This window comes from Durio zibethinus, chromosome 22 (genome assembly GCF_047325235.1).
Source record: "Durio zibethinus cultivar Kanyao isolate XHJ-2024 chromosome 22, ASM4732523v1, whole genome shotgun sequence".
Classification (NCBI taxonomy): domain Eukaryota; kingdom Viridiplantae; phylum Streptophyta; class Magnoliopsida; order Malvales; family Malvaceae; genus Durio; species Durio zibethinus.
In genome coordinates this window covers 3,694,994-3,714,587 of record NC_143183.1, presented here as the reverse complement: position 1 = coordinate 3,714,587, position 19,594 = coordinate 3,694,994, and the positions used below count along the sequence as shown (strand labels likewise).

General features: G+C 32.8%; 2 protein-coding genes across 4 annotated transcripts; both read right to left on the bottom strand.

Annotated features, from left to right (window-relative positions):
• Positions 1-3,521: 3,521 nt before the first annotated feature.
• Positions 3,522-6,305, bottom strand: LOC111307770 (mitochondrial import inner membrane translocase subunit PAM16 like 2-like). Of its 2 annotated transcripts, none has more exons than XM_022905965.2 (4): positions 6,084-6,305; positions 4,504-4,591; positions 3,941-4,074; positions 3,522-3,852 (listed from the first exon to the last, which is right to left on the bottom strand). In XM_022905965.2, exons 1-4 carry the CDS (start codon positions 6,084-6,086, stop codon positions 3,724-3,726), a joined length of 354 nt encoding a protein of 117 aa, XP_022761700.2. In that variant the 5' UTR covers positions 6,087-6,305; the 3' UTR covers positions 3,522-3,723. The 2 variants fall into 2 exon arrangements, with proteins under 2 accessions (XP_022761700.2, XP_089607639.1); XM_089751513.1 differs by lacking the exon at positions 6,084-6,305 and adding an exon at positions 5,924-5,945.
• A 5,605-nt stretch (positions 6,306-11,910) lies between these two features.
• Positions 11,911-17,303, bottom strand: LOC111307769 (uncharacterized). 2 transcript variants are annotated; one of them, XM_089752066.1, is made up of 4 exons: positions 15,937-17,303; positions 13,950-15,101; positions 12,993-13,599; positions 12,432-12,871 (listed from the first exon to the last, which is right to left on the bottom strand). In XM_089752066.1, exons 1-4 carry the CDS (start codon positions 17,183-17,185, stop codon positions 12,463-12,465), a joined length of 3,417 nt encoding a protein of 1,138 aa, XP_089608192.1. In that variant the 5' UTR covers positions 17,186-17,303; the 3' UTR covers positions 12,432-12,462. The 2 variants fall into 2 exon arrangements, with proteins under 2 accessions (XP_022761698.2, XP_089608192.1); XM_022905963.2 differs by adding an exon at positions 11,911-12,331 and having other exon boundaries at positions 12,427-15,101.
• Between the last annotated feature and the right edge of the window lie 2,291 nt (positions 17,304-19,594).

The window sequence follows — 19,594 nt, the reverse complement described above, 5'->3', positions numbered from 1 at the left end:
TTTGATTTCTTGCAAATGATGTGGAGATAACTTCATCTTAAGCTTTAACCTTTCTCTTGTGAGAAAACATGCAATGATGCAAATGGGAACTTGAAATTGAAACTAAAATTAATTTATTTTAAGTAAATGCAAATCTTGACAACTTCATTTCCCTCCTTTTGAAAATTCTTCTGTCTAGAAGAAAATAGAAAAAAAATACTATTTTTTTGTTTTACGGATTGATAAAAAGAATGAGAGTGGCCCTACCAAAGCATCGAAAGATGACAAAAGGTGAAAGTAATCACCATATTTGTGTTTAATTGTCTCAATATATTGGCTACAAAAAGGAGTTCCATAATGATGAAAAGGCCAAGCTTGCATAAAGGCTTTCGATTTTTTTTTTTTTGAAAAAGTAAAGCTTTTCTTAATTTCAACAAAGAAACAAGCACTATCTAAAGTGTGAATCAGCTAAACCCCAATTGAAGGAAAAAATTAATCAGTGCTAGACACACATGTTAGCTGATTGTTTGCGCCAAGTTTAGAATAAAAGGTAAGAATATGAAATTATAATATTGGAAATCAATCAAAAGCAAAAGTTGGTATTTATTTTTTATATTTGTATTTCGATTCTTATGATAGTGTCACAAGTCAAGATTTAAGTTTCGATCTGTGTGATTTCGAGATCCGAATATCCATTCATTCGACGTCTCGGATCAATTTACTTGTCACGGTTCACACTCTTATGAGGTATTATCCACTCTAATCTCATGATCTTACAATTTTATCTTACAAAAGACGTCTCACAAGACAAAGATAGTATGAACTCTTTTATATTTTAATGACCTTCTTTTCTTATTTTATATGAAATTGAAGATTCTTCCTTAAATCCGTAACACTAATAATTAAAAAAAAAATAAAAAAATTAAATGTGATCGGATCAACATTATTCCATTTAGAGACTCAAATTTTAAGTCGATGTGACATGTTGGTTCTGAATATCTTAATGATACATCAACTTAAGAATATGTATGTCAAGTGAACTATTGAGATGATAGACTTGAGATAACCTTCAATAAATCAGGTTGATCTACTATGTTAATTGGACTCAAATAATTGAAATACTGTCATTATTTTGTTGAGTCACTTTCTATAATAAAAGCTCAGTTTTATTTTTTATCATAAAATGTCTCTACCAATGATATTAAAGGAAATAAAAATATAATAAATAATAAAAAAATTTTTTAAAAAATAATATTTTAACTATCCTTAAACAAAGTTTATAGACACCCATTAATTGGATTCTAAAATAAATTATCACTATATTTGATAAAAATAAAAAATAGAAAAAAAAAGGGAAAATGGATAAAAGGAAAAACCCCTGTTTTTTTCATCCTTATGTTTTGTAGGAGGGAAATAAAAAAAAATTGAATGAATTTACATATTTAATTTCTTTCCAAGTTCAAATTAAATTAATAATTTCATTTACAATTTTACCTCTAACCTCTGTTTTTTTTTCTTATTTTTCACCTTACATACCAAACACAAATAATAATATTTCTTACTGTCATTCTTTTTTTTTTCCTTTCCTCATATTTTTCTTTCCTTCCATTTTCCTTCTTTCTCACCAAAATATTGTAACAATATAAATCATTTTCAGATATATATTTTAATTTGTTTTCCATTTAGGCCTATCAAATTGAACTTTTGGGAGTGGGAATCTTCAACTATTTGGACAGCTTAATTTAATAAGATAATTGCATATAAGATCATCATGATGGTTTCTTTATCAACAGAAAGATGCTCCAAATGAAGAGAAAGTTAACCACGCGACTGTCTAAATCAAACTAAATTAAATTAACTCAAAGCTATTGACATATATATATTTTTTATATAATTAGTTAAGGCGTAAGAAGGAATAAGAGAAGAAAAATTTGAAGTGTTAGAATCGAATTCAGTCTTATTGGAATTCAGCTCTTAAAGATAGAGGTGGATTTATTTTGTGAGCTAGGGTCTCTCTTGAAATTGAAAAATAAAAAAAATATAAAAGAAAATTTTTTACTGAACACTCTAAAATTTCCCAATGAAGACCCCAAATATTAGAAAATAAGAAAATTTGATGAAATTTTTTTCTTGAACACCTTTCCCAAGATTAAAAAATAAAAAAATTTGATGAAAAATTTTTCTTAAACAACTTAAAATTTTAAGTGGAAACCTCAAAAAAAAAAAAATAATAAATTCGTCTTTGCTAAATGAGGTGGATGGAATAATCCCGATATCCTTTACATGTGAATCCTCACGTTCTTATTATTAGTATTTCAAGTTTCAACTAATCTACTGTGCATTAAACTAACAAGTAGCACAACATGCGTAAACAGTTAGATAATGATAAATTGCCGGAATAAGAAACCTTAAGTTATTAGTGGATGCCACTGATCAAAGAATTGCTTGTAGCATCCTATATGTTACTGTCATCTATGGATGTAATCATGGGGTTGAAAGAACGAGACCATGGACACATTTGCTCTCTCTCTCCATAGCTCTTTTTCTAACCGTCCATGGGCTCCTACTACATCTAATAATTATTATATTTATGTTACATAAAATATTAAAATTTATGGATTTATAAAATATTTTATACAAAAATTACCACAAAAAAATAAAATATATTATTTTTAGTTATATTAAATATATATAATTATTGTTAAAATTTTATGTTCTGTCACTTTGATATCTTATTTTCAAATTATGTTTCTGTCGGTGTTCCTGTCATGGACCAGTGATTATAATGTTGTAGCCCTCTGAGAGTTCTGATTATGATGGCGTCCAAGTTGCTGGCACTAATACTAAGGAGTTCCTGTATGCATGATTTGGCAATTATGGACCATTCTTAGGTTTATTCAGATAGCATATTCTACTGCTGAATTTCTACCTTCCTAAGTCTCTGATCACAGCCCAGCCTTGGTCAAGATGAATGTGCCAAGTTAGTCTCCAACAAAGCCATTTAAGTTCTTCACTTTTTGGTGGAAGCATCATGAGTTTTTGAAGCTGGTTGAAGAATCTTGGAAGTTCCCAATGAGTGGGAATCCTATGGCCATTTTGCATAGGAAACCCAAAAGGTTGAAATTGGTACTGAGGAAAATTAACTTCTCGCAATTTGGTGATTTATCAAAAAAAGTTTAAGCTCAGAAAGCTGAGATAGCAGCTGTTCAAACTGCTATTTTATCCCAATCTCCTACTGCAGATGCTGAAAAGGAAAGCAAGTTTTCTCTAGGGCTCCATGAACTACTTCAAGCTGAGGACTGTTGGCTGAGGCAGAAATCCAAGATTAGATGGATTCAAGAGGAAGACCAGATTACTGGGTCTAGTGAATCTCATCTCTTGGATCTATTAAAATCAATGGTTAAAAAATGTGTATATGTTTGTATTGAAGCTAAGAAGCTATATGTTTGTATTGTAGTTTCCTGATTTGTTGCTATTGATGTTGTTTATAACTATCATTTGGTGGCAGTCTTTTACTGCTTCTTCCATAATGAAATCACAACTTATCCAAAAATAAGTTATTATTTGCAGCCATTCAACTAATTTAACATTGACGACATAAAATTCTAGTAAGTGTTTGAATCCAGAAAACGAACAAGCAGAAGAGCCGATACATACTATTTAAATCTTTGAGATCATTCATCATACTAGAATTAGTATATAAACAGGTGTCTCTATGTGCAATTAGCAAACCTTGATGGATTCTCAACTAGGCGGAGTGCCTTCCCCTTTGCTTTGATAGACAGCCTCTAAGCACTCCTTAGCCCTATGAACCTTTGACTGTAAGTAGAAGCTCCCATTCTTGGCATTCTTCTCAAACAAATTGTCATACTTCTGCAATAAAGTAATGGAAGAAGTTTTAAAACTTGCTCAAGACGAAAGTAACCGAAGCAGGGACAAAAGGGAGTACAAAAATACTAGCCTTGATTATCTCCTCCCAAGCAGTCTCCTCACTTACACCAAGAATCTGCCTGGCCTCTTGCTCCGTCATGACTTTGCCAGCCCTACGGGCTGCATTTTGTAGTGTCTCCTGGGCAACACCGGATTTGGCAGCATCTGCAATAAACTTACCGTTCAGAAGATTGATGCATGTAAAGCAAACGCAAGACCTTCCACTGAAAAATATAATCGTCTCACAGTTTTGAGCACATTGTACTAGTTGATCCCTGTCTCTTTTCATTATCCTGACCTCAAAACTCTATTATTACAAGAGCCAAAACTTCCATAACCTCAAATAGAAGAGGCATTATGATTGAAGAAAGTCAATGCACAGTTTAAAATACACAACAGTAAGCAAGCAACAACAACAACAAACAAAACAAAGCCTTTTCCCAGTAAGTGGAGTCTACTAAAATGATTACAACGCACAACTGTACTGTTTTTAAGACAATATCTTCATCATGATTAATAAAAGCAAGCTCCTACTTTTCAAGCAAAGTAAAAAAAAAAAAGAATTGAATAATAATGGTGCAGTGATGTACTAACTTGTAAGTGCTTGACGGTATGCCTGAACAACAGCCCGAGCCAATATGCCTGAGCCCATCACAATTAAGTTGGCAATAATCTTTGCAGCCTACATAAAAGGATATATGGATAAGAGAGAAAGAATGAAAACACCATCAAAGTAAAATAGTATAACAATAAAATGTAAATATAACAATTTTACACTCATCCATAGCAACCGTCTCTCTTTGATCTATAGACTTATCAAGAAAGAGGACAGTATTTCAAATCTGAATTAAAACAAAAAGAAACACAAGGCAGCTCAGCTAAGCTGAATGCGAACTTTATAAAACCTTGTAAAAAGTTTAATATTATCTAGAATTGATTCTTTAAAAGTTTCATTTCATGGTTCAATGTAGGGTATTTTCACCTCTATCTTATCCTTCCAGCTCTTTCAAGTTTAAACAAGTCACTTCTTAGCAGCAATCCACAAATTTATACAATAGGGCCAAAGAATCAGAAGAAATATTGCTTAAACATCCTAGCTTGGAATGAGTATCTCGACATTTTATTAAAATGCGTTCTCATCACACTTGTATCACTTATAATTTCACAATGTCATGGCAATAACTGGGAATGAACTTGTACAACATGATCTCTTTTTATCTCTGTACAATAAGGATGTTAACAAAATCAAATCTAACAGGTATTCACTTTAATGCTGAATTTGGTGGTTTGGGAAAACTAAGCACCCCACCTAAGTAAAGCCTAATGTAACTAGACTCTTTTGAGAATAGAGATGCATTTAAATTCCTAAAAATAAAATAAATATGAAACATAACATTCAAAATACTCATTCAAAATTCATTTCCATTTCAATCTATCACAACAAAAAATTATGCCAAAAGAAGCTGAGGTTCAACTATCAAGAAAAAACAAGCTACAATAAACTGTTGTAATGGAAAAATTTATACCCTATAACATCAAAATTAAGAACAGATTAATAAATAGAGGAATTCAAACAACATGTAACCTAAAGCCACTATGAAAAACAATTCAGATTCTAAATCCACCCACGAGAGTCCAACCCTACACCTATCCCTTCAAATTACATTAGTTGTTTGCAAAATCAAAAACCCAAATTCCAAATTCATAAACTATAGTAAAAAATTTTAAGATTAGGATCAACTATCAAGAAAAAAAAAGCTATGCAATCCTAGAAGCAAGATTAATACGAGCAAGATGTAACCTAAACCATAAAACCAAACAATTAGGGTTCTAAGTCCACTAACAATAAGATTCCAACCCTATACCTGTCCTTTCAAATTAGTTAGTTGCTTGGAAAATCAAAAGCCATATGATCCTAAAAGATAATAAAAACTTGAAATATTATGTTTAAGACAATAACATCCATATCTTTGCATATTACAAATTGTAAAGTAAATATGACAAATGAATTTACCTAAAAATTAACAACCAAGGTAAATCATCTAAAACTAACATTGAAAAAGTTTAACTTTTTAACATTTTGTTTTATTCCAATTTCCCAATTCTATTAGCTGTTAAGGATAGACCATACTTAAAAAAATTTTAAAAAATTAAAAGCTAAATAGAGAACGTACCATGGCGATCAGAATTCGATTTAATATGACAAGAAGATTTTTTTTTTGCCCAAAAAAAAATTGACTTTGATTGAAAAAAAATAAAAAAAAAAACGAAGAAGGGAAAGTTCGACAAAACGAAAGAAAAGGAAAATATGTTTTTAAGCAGTTCTTTTTTTCTTTTCTTTTTTTTTTCCCGCTGAGGTTGGAGAAGAAGCAAAGCCTAAAGAAGGAAGATCGAAATTTTCTTTTCCTTTGATTTCTTTTACCTATTTGCGGAAGAACCAAATTATTTTGGGCTTAAACGAGAATAGAAAAAAGTTTTAGATCCCAAAATGAAAAAGCCCAAAAATCTCCGAAGGATTAGTATTCATATTCACCACATCTTGTAGTAAAACATGTGCCCAAATTCAGCAAAACCCAGCCCAATCTCACTTTCAAATTTTCATTTGGAATTCCAATCTCGGGTCTAAAATTTGGGCCAAATTTAAAAGTCCAATTTGGCATTGCAATTTCAAAAAAAAAAAAAAAAAAACAGTGATTGAAAATTATTATTTTTTTATGATAAATTTTATTTTGTTCGGTACTGAGTTTGCAATCAAAATCGATGATTTTAATAAACTCAAATTTTAATTTAATTAATTCATAAAAAATCATTCAATAATTTTAAATTCAAATCTTAATATTTACAATTAATAAAACTTTTTTTTAATAATAAAAAGGAATTCGTTGAATTCTAAAATCTTAAGTTCAAGTTAAATTGTATATGGATTTAGTTGCTTAGTTATCTAATTATATTTTAATTTGTTGGGTTAATAATTATAAGTTAATTATGATGAAATAATTAATTATTCAATTAATTACATAAATATAATATTTTATTATGATTATAATTTTTTAAAAAAATCATAATATCTACAATCCTATCAATTTTAAATTGTTTTAAACTGTAATATCAAACGAGCCTGCTTTTGTGATTAAGAATAAATTCATTGTAATTGAAATTTCTTATCATGAATTTTATCTTATTTTGCATTGTATTTGCAATCAAATTCAATTGATTACAATGGAACCAGATACAAATAGACCTATTCTCTTATACAATTTAGAAAATATTAATTATAATAAAAAAATTTTTATTATAAAATTTATTTTATTTAACATTAGGATTGTGATCAAAATAAATCAAATGATTCCGATAGCATTGCCAAACAGAAACATGCTCTTAGTTTCATAATTAAAAAAAAAAATTATTCATCAAATTTACATCACGAACTATTTATTTATGACATCATCTAAAAAATTTTAAATAAAATTTTATCTGAATTTAATTCCTTTTCCAATAATTTTAAAATTACATTTCTTATTTTTCAATAACATTTAAAAAACAATTAAAATCTAATGTTCAAATCCACTTTTTATATACAAAATTTTCAAAAAGACCCATTAACCATAGCATCAGATTTGTTTGTCTTCTCCACATGAATGACCTTTGCATTCTCCCACAAGTCACTACTTATCACAAAATCAAGGGCAAATCCTCAAATGTAACATCATGTTTTGCATATTAATATTACTATATATATATATATATATAAAAAAAAGCATCTCTATTTCATGATTGTCTATCAAAAGACATGCCCACTTTATTTGATCATTAGCTTAAAAAATGTCGGATTTTTTTTGGCTTGATACATGTTTATATGAGATGCGGAAAATTTACAAATCACAGAGCACTGTTGTGGCTGCTGAAGTGATCACACTTATCGTGATTCTGATATCCAACAGCTTTTGCCCTTTAAAAACAAAAGAAAATTATGGGATGTCCTACAAAACTCTTATCCATTTCCTTGTTCGTTGTAATTATATATAATGGACAAAACAAGATTGCGAAAAGCCATCGAAGATTAGTCTTTGGGAGACAACTTGTTTTAATGCTGGTTTTTTTTTAGTTAATTTTATGAATAATTCATTATATACATTTTAAAATTTTTAATATAATATTTAAAGATTATATTTGATGTATAAGATTACTGTTAGGATAAGATAATAATTATCTTATATCATATTTAATTTGTATGTAAAAAGAAAGATAAAGATTATAAAAAAGATTAATATTCTCTTAGCATTGGATTATATAATTTTCAAAAAATAGAGAGAATTATTTTTAATCTATAAGATTAAATTTATATGTCTAATTATATATTTAAAAATTATATCGATAATTTAAATTATATAAATTTTGAAAGATAATTTTGATAAATAAATAAATTATTTTATCTTAATCCTTACATATATCATATACAAAATAAAATGATATTATTTTATTTAATCTTATTTATAATATTATTTTATTTTATTATATCTTTTATATCAAATATGATCGAAAATTATTTATGTATTATCTATTATTATTTAATATTAATCACATTACATATAATAATTATTTTAATTAATAAATTTATAATTTAAATAATATATTAAATATTTTTAAAATTTAAACATTATATTAAATAATTTACTATAGTTTGAAGATTATTCATAACATAACTTTTTTTTTCAATGGAGTGTTGGTTAAGATGAATAAAATTATGAAACTGACACACAAGTATTAGTCCAGTTGCTAAAAATTTTTTTTTATTTTTTGTTGATTGATATTGATTTTTGTGAAAAATATTTTAAAAATAAAATTTTAAATGTAAAAGAAATGTATTATTAAAATCATCCAAAAATAATAATTTGATCCACATGATCATGATCTTCTATTATAAAAAAAAAATCCTCATGGAGAGAATTATAAAGGAGGCTAAACCATTTGGCCATCATGGGACCCTTTTCAAAGGATAAACAGGTTGGACACTCCAACGAAGGGATTAAATCAAAGAAGCTAAAGCATTTGGCCATGATGGGACCCTTTTCAAAAGGATAAACAAGTTGGACACTCCAACGAAGGGATTAAATCAAAGAAGCTGCCAAAAGAGACAAAGGAATCACTTTTGCATGTGGATGTGGGTTCATGACTCTCCTAATTTCTCTCTTTCAACTTTGGACTTGTCGGTGATGGTGAGGTGATGGTGACGATGATGATGATAATGATAGTGAAAATGACTTCCCAGCTAGCTGCTTTACCTGCTTCACTTAAGGCTTTGGCCATTTCTTCCTTTTCCCCGAATCAATAAAACAAAAGGGAAGTTTCTTGTTGAAGTTCCATTGCACTAAGTCCAACCCCTCCACCAAAACTTACTTTCCTTTTTCATTATTTATGGGGTTAATTCAACCAATAATATTCTCCTATAGGCCTCGAATATTCCCATAGGTAACTATTTAAAAAAAATACGAGATAAATATGTTATTTAATCTTTTATATCAAAATAAATTATATCATATTTAATAATTTAAGATAAAAAATTATAAATTATATATTTGAAATGATTTTAATAAATGATTATCGATAAAATTTAAATTTAAAATTTTTTTAATAAAAAAAATAAATTAAACTAATTGAATTAATCACTATTTACTATAATAAATGACATCTTATCCAAGACCCCATCACCAAACTTTATCCTTTGGTTTTTTGGTTACAACTAATTCAAGAAGAAAATGGACTTAGTACTATTTTGTTCCTAATAAATTATCAGTTTGTACAATCACCTAATTATTTTTTTATAGTAATGCAATGTTACTTAGTTGGTGCTTTTATTTTAAATACTTTATCTTATGTGATAAAGTTGAATATTGATCAATTAAAAAAAATATTATAGCTGGAAATTGAGAACTTAAGACATACTATTATTTTTTGGATTATAATTAAAATTTAATTTCGAGACCCCCAATTTTAAAATCGACTTCAATGTGATTAAGCTAACGGCTTATTTATAATACAGCGGAATCTTCATTGTAACGGAGTATGTCTCATTGGTCGCTTATACAACTAATTAATCACCATTAACTATATGACAAGTAACAATTTATGAATCTGATTGATTATTAAAACCGAGGGATATGTTTTTGTTTTCTTCCAATTCAAATCACTGACATGTTTGACGTTTTTCCCGACGAAAGATTCCCACTGTTTTCTTTTCGTTTGGGAGCTCTTTTTAATTGCCATTTGGTTATATCATTGTTGCATGAATGCAGTACCATATCCAATTCTTAATTCAAGTAAAATGATGAGAACGAATCTTTTGGCTAAAAAAAAAAAAAAAAGTAAAGAATTGCAATGTATTAAAGGTGACATGACAAAAGAGTATAGATCCAACTTTGATATATTTCATCCTAGTTAAAGTGGTCCTGTATAAGAAGGTGATGAGCAGCCTGTAAAGAATCATGTGTTTCTTTGGTATATTAAATCATAATATAATTATTTTTAATTTTTTATTCCAATTTGGTTAAAAAAAGAAAGTTAATCAACTCATTTGTCATTATAAAAATGTGTACATTAATAATTATATAATTTCAATTAAGTATAGAATATTGAAAAGAAATCAAAAGCTTAAAAAAAAGATTGTATGAAACTCAAAATTCGATTTGAATTGGTTCTAGTTGGGATCAATGAAGAACGAATATAATTAATCAAGTAGCTCACCAATAGCTTAATTTTTTTAATTTACACCTTTAATGTTGAATTGATGCTCAATCCAGTGAGTTCCAATAAGATCTCTTGTCATAGAATATTCCACCTAATGAAGCATATCTATCAGTTCCCCTGGACCCTAATATTCAGTAATTATTTTTTATTTTAAATTGAATGATAAATCAAGTTATTAATTTGGTAATATTGAAATCGATTTCAAAACTGAAATTCTCGTTTTAAAATCAAAATCATAGCCCAAAACATATAAAATTTTTTTTTGATTGATAGATATAAGAGCATGATCATGATGGCTATATATATCTAATGAGCATTACAGCTTGCCAATTACAGCAAATGGGAAATTCAAGAAAAAAAGAGACAAAATTGGCATGGTTTAAGAAAAAAAAAGATTAATTATTTGTCCTTTTTCTTTTGTTTGCTGGCACTTTTGCAAAGATAGAAGGCAGATTGGAAGAAGGTGCTATAAGCAATAATTATATTGTGAAAAAGCTGCAATCCAACTGAGACTGAGAAACAAACAAATGGTAAAGTTGGAGTAGAAATTACAGTGCAGAGACAGAGAGATATATAGATAAGATGTAGTTATATTATTTTGGCATATGCTGGCTAGAAGCACAAAGGCATTGTATCTCACTCCATCAAAGCTGAGTTCATATATCCTGTCGTGGCAACTAGATAGAAATTTGCCATTTAAAGTTATTAGAAAATGAATTTGATCGACTATTGAAATTAAAATTTTAATATTTTATCAATAAATTATATAATTATTAACTAATTTCTGCTCTCCTTTTGTATTTAAAATTCAATTGAGAAATTCTTCATTTAAGTTTTTAAAAATTGAGGAATTCAACCGTCCTAGTGCTGGTATGTACAAGTCGGTAGAGATGGATGCTTTTGATTTAAGCCATTACTGTCCCAGAGTTTCCTTTGCTTGAAAAGGAAATAAGCAGTAGTAAAATTTTGGTTGATTAAGTTGGATTTAAAATTTGAATTTAACGTAATTAATTTATATAATTATTTTTAAAATATAACATTCAATAAATTTAATTTTTAAATTTTAATACTTACAATATTTATCTTATCCCATATTACAATTTCCTTATAACAGAAAAAAAAAGAATGTGCAAGAGACAACTCTACCTAGAGACAGCTAGATTTGGTCCAAAAGATCAGAGCAAAGCTGTCGTTACGAAGCAATTTGCATTGGAGAGGGAAGAGAAAAAGAGAGAAATAATTATAAAGAGGAAAACATGGGGACAGAAATATATTTTATTGCTAACAATCTCAGCGCACATGGTACAACAAAGATCCACGAAATTCCAAACGCATGCCCACAATAAATAGATAATCATACAAAGGCCACATTTTTATACACAAATAAATTAGGTGAAACCAATAATTTAAAAATGGTATTGAACAATGAAAAACAGACTACAATAGACACTTTGGAAAATCACTCTCGCTTTCTTTCGATCGATGACACTACAACATATTAAGAGCATGTGTAACATGGCCGCCAAAGAAGTGGAAGTGATCTGGCCTGGATTACCAAAATTGTAGCTTTCAAATGCGATGTTCAGACCCTTATTCGATGGACTTGAAAAGGAAATATGTTGATGTCCAAATCTCCCCTTCTTGGTGCCTTCCTTTATTCTTCTGGTGAAACTAGAACCTGAAATTTTAGTATGGACAATGAATTAGAATATGAAATTAACTATCAGATGATAATTTCTAATTAACTGCAGCTTTAACTAAAATATTACTTACATGAACGTTGTAATTTTGTGGTTGATCTTTCCGGACCTAGTAGTGAGTTGGTGGTGGAGGAGAAGCGTAAATGTAGACCGGAGGTGGGGGTGACTTCACTGGTGGCGGAGGTGAGTAGTAGTAATATGGGGGAGGGGGTGAGGGGGATGGAGGAGGTGGGGATTTGTAGTAGTAAGGAGGTGGTGGTGATGGGGAAGGTGGGGGTGGGGACTTGTAATAGTACGGGGGCTTCTCTTCGTGTTTTGGTGGTGGTGGAGACTTGTAGTAGTAGGGAGGAGGAGATGGTGATGGTGGAGGAGGGGAGTTGTAGTGGTAGGTTGGAGCTGGAGCCTTTACTGGAGGTGGTGGTGATTCGTAATAGTATGGTGGTGGGGGAGATGGTGAAGGAGGTGGTGGTGATTTGTAGTAGTATGGAGGTGGAGGGGAATGGACAGGTGGTGGTGGAGAGTTGTAGTAGTATGGCGGTGGTGGAGACTTGTAATAGTATGGGGGTGGAGAGTGGACTGGTGGTGGCGGGGACTTGTAATAGTATGGCGGAGGAGGAGATGGCGATGGGGGAGGAGGGGACTTGTAATAGTATGGGGGCTTCTCTTCGTGTTTTGGTGGTGGTGGAGATTTGTAGTAGTATGGCGGAGGTGGAGAGGGAGATGGAGGTGGTGGGGATTTGTAATAGTAGGGAGGAGGAGGAGATGGTGATGGTGGAGGAGGGGAGTTGTAGTGGTAGGTTGGTGCTGGAGCTTTTACTGGAGGTGGTGGTGAATTGTAGTAGTATGGTGGTGGAGGGGAATGGACTGGTGGTGGAGGAGACTTGTAATAATATGGGGGTGGAGGAGAGGGAGAAGGAGGTGGAGGTGATTTGTAGTAATAGGGTGGAGGAGGAGATGGCGATGGTGGTGGTGGAGATTTGTAGTAGTATGGGGGTTTCTCTTCGTGTTCTGGTGGTGGTGGGGACTTGTAGTAGTATGGTGGGGGTGGTGAAGGAGAAGGTGGTGGTGGTGACTTGTAATAGTATGGTGGGGGTGGAGAATGGACCGGTGGTGGTGGTGGAGATTTGTAGTAGTATGGTGGAGGCGGTGGAGACTTGTAAACATAAGTGGGGGTTGGTGGTGGTGGGGACTTGTAGTAGTATTTTGGAGGAGGTGGTGACTTGTAGATGTAAGTGGGAGGTGGTGGGGGTGGTGATTTATAATAGTATGGTGGAGGTGGAGGTGACTTGTAAATGTAAGTAGGTGATGGTGGAGGTGGTGACTTATAATAGTATGGTGGTGGCTTGTAGGGATGAGCCGGAGGTGGTGGTGATTTGTAGGCGTAAGTGGGAGTTGGTGGGGGTGGTGATTTATAGTAGTACGGTGGTGGCTTGTAAGGGAGAGTTGGAGGAGGTGGTGGGGACTTGTAGTAGTATTTTGGAGGAGGTGGGGACTTGTAGTAGTATTTTGGAGGTGGTGGGGGTGGTGATTTATAGTAGTACGGTGGTGGCTTGTAAGGGAGAGTTGGAGGGGGTGGTGGGGACTTGTAGTAGTATTTTGGAGGAGGTGGGGACTTGTAGTAGTATTTTGGAGGTGGTGGGGGTGGTGATTTATAATAGTATGGTGGAGGTGGAGGTGACTTGTAAATGTAAGTAGGTGATGGTGGAGGTGGTGACTTATAATAGTATGGTGGTGGCTTGTAGGGATGAGCCGGAGGTGGTGGTGATTTGTAGGCGTAAGTGGGAGTTGGTGGGGGTGGTGATTTATAGTAGTACGGTGGTGGCTTGTAAGGGAGAGTTGGAGGGGGTGGTGGGGACTTGTAGTAGTATTTTGGAGGAGGTGGGGACTTGTAGTAGTATTTTGGAGGAGGTGGGGGTGGTGACTTGTAGTAGTACGGTGGTGGCTTATAAGGGTGAGTTGGAGGTGGAGGTGATTTGTAGATGTAAGTGGGAGCTGGTGGGGGTGGTGACTTGTAGTAGTACGGTGGTGGCTTATAAGGGTGAGTTGGAGGTGGTGGTGATTTGTATACGTAGGTTGGTGATGGTGGAGGTGGTGAATTATAGTAGTACGGTGGTGGCTTGTACGGTTGAGTTGGAGGTGGAGGTGATTTGTAGATGTAAGTGGGAGCTGGTGGGGGTGGTGACTTGTAGTAGTATGGTGGTGGCTTGTACGGTTGAGTTGGAGGTGGAGGTGATTTGTAGATGTAAGTGGGAGCTGGTGGGGGTGGTGACTTGTAGTAGTATGGTGGTGGCTTGTATGGGTGAGTTGGAGGTGGTGGTGATTTGTATACGTAGGTAGGTGATGGTGGAGGTGGTGACTTGTAATAGTACGGGGGTGGCTTGTGCGGGTGAGATGGTGGTGGTGGAGAAGTATAATAGTAAGGAGCGGGAGGCTTAGGCTTTGGCTTTTCACATTCCTTGTAAGGAGTCTTTGGAGCATAAGCAAATGGCTTAGCCTCAAGCACAACCTCGTACTTGTCCTTTGACTTCACCTTGAGCTTAGCACCCTTGTCGCCCCAATGAAGGCTGGTGGCAATGTTGCACGGTGAGCCCTTGGGTGGGGCGTGGAGCTTGGCCTTGCATGCCTCGACTCCATATTTGGCATAGTCAAATCCTTCAACTGCAATGCTGAATTTGCCATTGATTTTGGTTGTTCCATAGGCAATGATCTCTTTTTCTCCAACCTTGCAAGTCACTTCCACAACGGCACCTAATCCATGAACAACAATGAAAACTTATCAATTGTTGCTAAAAAAGTCAAACAACATATTTTTCAGTCATCACCAACTCTAATAACTAATTTTGTCTTTCCATGAATTAATTTAATTCAAACTTTTTTAAACAAAATTTTATCAAGAGATATGACTCAGTGTTCATGACTTGTGCAATAGTACATAGTGCAGACCTTAATAAGGAAAACTATATTTTCCTTCCATGATTACAATCTGATCCACATTGTATAGCAAAATGGGCAAAGAAAGATTATAATCAATCAAGTTTTATTTTTTAATTATGAAAATAATATGATTTGAATATAAAGTTTCTACTTAAATTATTCTCTCACTAATGATTTGATCTAGCAATTTGATATATATATATATATATAGTATATTTTATCAACTAAACTATACAAAATATTATATGGACAGACATTATTGTCATAATTAATTTAGATAAAAAATATTAGCAACATTTTTAAAAAAGGAAGTCACACCCTGTAAACACGAGAAAAAGTCTTAAGGGTTATAATTTGATTATCAAAACTATTGAATGCGATTTTAAGATAATTTTATGAATTAATTAAGTTAATTTTTGGATTTAAAGACAAGCTTTGTTTTCAAACAATTATTGCATTTTCGTCAAATTAAATTAAAATATTCAAGACGTCTGATGTTAACTTCTAGAGCATATGACAAAATTCCACAAAAATTTGAAAGTAACAAATTAAAATGGAAAGCTAATAAACATGCAAATGTAAAATAGATCAATTAATAATGCATTAAAGTTTGAAACTGAAAAATTGGAAAGGTATAAGAAAATTGCACCTTTGAGATGTTTCTTGTCGTGTGACTTCACTGGATAACTCCAGTCATAGCACCTGTAGCAGTAAACTTTACCAACCACCTTGACTACGAGTGGATGGGGGTGGGGGTGAGGGTAAGGGTGGGGGTGAGGGTGAGGGTAGTAAGGAGTTGGTGGTGGGGGAGAAGTGTAATAATAAGGAGGCGACTTAGCTGGTGGTGGTGGAGATTTGTAGTAGTATGGTGGTGAGACGTAATGTGGAGGAGGTGGTGGAGACTTGTAGTAGTAGGGGTGTTTTGGTGGTGGAGGTGGAGACTTGTAGTAGTATGGGTGTTTTGGTGGTGGTGGTGGAGACTTGTAGTAGTATGGGTGTTTTGGTGGTGGTGGTGGAGGTGGAGGAGACTTGTAGTAGTATGGGGGCTTTTCTTCATGTTTTGGTGGTGGTGGAGGAGACTTATAGTAGTATGGAGGAGGTGGTGATGGAGATGGAGGTGGAGGAGACTTGTAGTAGTAAGGAGGCTTCTCCTCGTGCTTTGGTGGTGGTGGAGACTTGTAGTAATATGGAGGAGGTGGGGATGGAGATGGAGGTGGTGGGGACTTGTAGTAGTATGGAGGAGGTGGTGATGGGGATGGAGGTGGAGGAGACTTGTAGTAATATGGAGGCTTTTCTTCATGTTTTGGTGGTGGTGGTGGAGACTTGTAGTAGTATGGAGGAGGTGGTGATGGGGATGGAGGTGGAGGAGACTTGTAGTAATACGGGGGCTTTTCTTCATGTTTTGGTGGTGGTGGTGGAGACTCGTAATAGTATGGAGGAGGTGGTGATGGGGATGGAGGTGGAGGAGACTTGTAGTAATATGGAGGCTTTTCTTCGTGTTTTGGTGGTGGTGGTGGAGACTTGTAATAGTATGGAGGAGGTGGGGATGGAGATGGAGGTGGAGGAGACTTATAGTAGTATGGAGGAGGTGGTGATGGAGATGGAGGTGGTGGAGATTTGTAGTAATACGGGGGCTTCTCTTCATGTTTTGGTGGTGGTGGTGGAGACTTGTACTCATAAGGTGGTGGTGGTGGTGGAGATTTATACTCATAAGGTGGTGGTGGAGAAGGAGATGGTGGTGGAGGTGACGTATACTCATAAGGTGGTGGAGGTGATGAGTATGGATAAGCATCAGCAGACACAGAACCTACATTGCTTGCAACAACAACAATGGCCAAAGCCACTAACATTTGGGGCCAAAACCGACCCCCCGCCGGGTCGCCCCGCCGTACCATCATGGATTATCACTGACGAACACCACCCTTAGCCAATGTAGTTAGATTTTCTCAGAGTTTCCCTGTTTGGAAGAGAAGGGGAAAGTGGTTTGTTTTTGGCTTCAATGGTGTCAGCTGAGTTAAAGCCTGCACGAAATGGAGAGTATATATAATAGAAACAGTCGTTGATGGAGAGCTGTCAGAAGGGACCAACTCAAATTGATTTTGATTAAATTAATTTAGCAAATTGGGGTTTTCTCTAGCTGTCTATAATCAAAAAAAATTTTAATCAAAAGTTTTTTTAGATCTTAATGATTTAGAAATTTCCCATTTCCAGCATCTTTTCAGGAACAGTAACAGACATAGAATAATTCATAACTCTTTCCAACAACTTTAGAAAAAGAAAAAAAAAGAAGAAAACAAAAGGTGTATAATAGACTGCTGCTTCTGCTGTATTTTTACCGTGAATTTGCTGGTTCTGCTTCCTGCATTCATATGACAGCTTCCAATATTCCCTTTCCAGTTCTAATTTTCAACATTTGATGTCCAAAACATAAGCAATTTTCAGTTGACAAAAATGGCTAAAACTGTAGGAAGAGATCAAAGTCAAAAGACAGACAGTTTATATTTACATAAATTACTTTTTAAGAATTAACGATTAATTCAGTTAATTCATACCGTTATTTTTATAAAATAATATCATTCAATAAATTTAAATTTTAAATATTAATACTTATAATTTTTATTATTAAAAAATTATTTTTTAAAAAATTAAATAATTTTTGCTATGATCAATTATAGAAAAAAAAAAAAAGTATGGAGGTAAACTCCAAAAGAGATTATTGAGGCCACTTGTGATGCTATTATTTAGAAAATTTCTGGTTTCGGTGCTATTTCTGATAAGATTTTTTATTCTAAAAAAAATGCACGTTTATAACAAATAAATGCATGTCTATTGTCACCATCCCTTCACTAATTGGAAGAGTTTAATTTTTTAATTGGAACTGATTTTTTTTTTATGTATCTCTTTCTCATATTCCATGTGATTTCTCAATTATGAGGCAATGCCATGTGAAATTCAATCAAGTGGCCCTGCAGCTTGTGCAGGAGATTTGAGCTACAAACAAAAAAGAAAAAAGAGGCTGTTAAAAGAGAAAAAATAATAGCAATTAATTGGTGTTGAATTTCATTTTCGTGCAAGAAATAATGATTCAAGTTTCTTACAACAAGAGCAGCCATGTCCCCACTGTCCTAAAATTCAGCTACTGTACCTCCTTTTGGACCACCCCTTAAAATCTGTTCAAAATTTACTTCTTCAATGCCATAATTTTTCTTTGGTGATAGTGTTTTTCTGACAATTCAAATCCATTTTCGAAGAAAGAAAATTCGAACCGACATTGTACATCAATTATTGAATCAATTTATTCGAGTACAATACAATTTCATTTTTGGAAGAATAAAATTTGAATGATTTCTTACATTTTGAGACAAATGTCAAAATGATACATATAAATCAACAATATCTTTTTTTTTTTTTTCTAGATTATGAAACATGCAAAGCTGAATGGCTTGAAAGTCAACTTTTCAAGGTACTCCCAAGCTAGATTTGTGTGTTACATAAATTAGCTGTCAGATTGATCAACATGATAATGAAGAAATTAGGGCAATTAATGTCCTGTCAGAGTAATTAAGGCCTAATTTTTATTATGTAATGTGGTTAGAATACCCAAATCTAGATCAATTCATGTCATGTTATGTCATCCACAAATTAAATCCCCATTGTCGAGAAAAAAAAAGAAGACAAATGAAGCAAAATCAAGCCATTTTGTTCATATCCTCAGAGAGTGCCTCTCCCTGTATTTTTCTTCTCTTGTAGAGTCAATGCCGTGTGATGAAAAACCTTTGAAAAGTCTAATTTAGAGTGTGTGTTAAAGGTTGATTAGGGTTGTAGGGGCCTATGTCTTAAAGGAATATATGGAAACATTGTCCATGACTTTGGAAGAAGGCAGATTGAGTAATTTAAATATGATTTGATGATAAAATTTTTTTTAAAAATAACATAATTTAAAATTTTACTATAATTTATACTTGAATTTGGTAAAAATTAAAAAAAATTTAATGTATTAATATAAATTATGATATGGTAATTTTTGTATTTTATAAATATTTTATTTAAAATAAATAGATACATCCAAAAAAAAAAGTGTAAGACAGTAAAGAAGAGAAAAAAAAAAAAAAGAAGATGGTGGAAAAATTGTCCTTTTCAATGGTTATAATATGGGGGAATCATACAGTAACGAAGGCAAATAAAAGGAAAAAAATTATTAAATATAGTAACAAGTCATGTTGAAGTCATCAAAGGACCACTTTCATCCAACTCTTATCATTCTAAAAATATCAATATGGGTAGCAAACTTGGCACAGCTTTATTGT

What these genes read in the sequence shown, in the direction of transcription:
- LOC111307770 (XM_022905965.2), bottom strand. An exon ending in ATACCGTCAAGCACTTACAA is followed by an intron (nt 4,075 to 4,503) that starts GTTAGTACATCA and finishes AGTTTATTGCAG; the next exon opens with ATGCTGCCAAATCCGGTGTT. An exon ending in CTTGGGAGGAGATAATCAAG is followed by an intron (nt 3,853 to 3,940) that starts GCTAGTATTTTT and finishes ACTTTATTGCAG; the next exon opens with AAGTATGACAATTTGTTTGA.
- LOC111307769 (XM_022905963.2), bottom strand. Translation starts at nt 17,185, where the DNA reads ATGATGGTACGGCGGGGCGACCCGGCGGGGGGTCGGTTTTGGCCCCAA. An exon ending in CGACAAGAAACATCTCAAAG is followed by an intron (nt 15,102 to 15,936) that starts GTGCAATTTTCT and finishes TTCATGGATTAG; the next exon opens with GTGCCGTTGTGGAAGTGACT.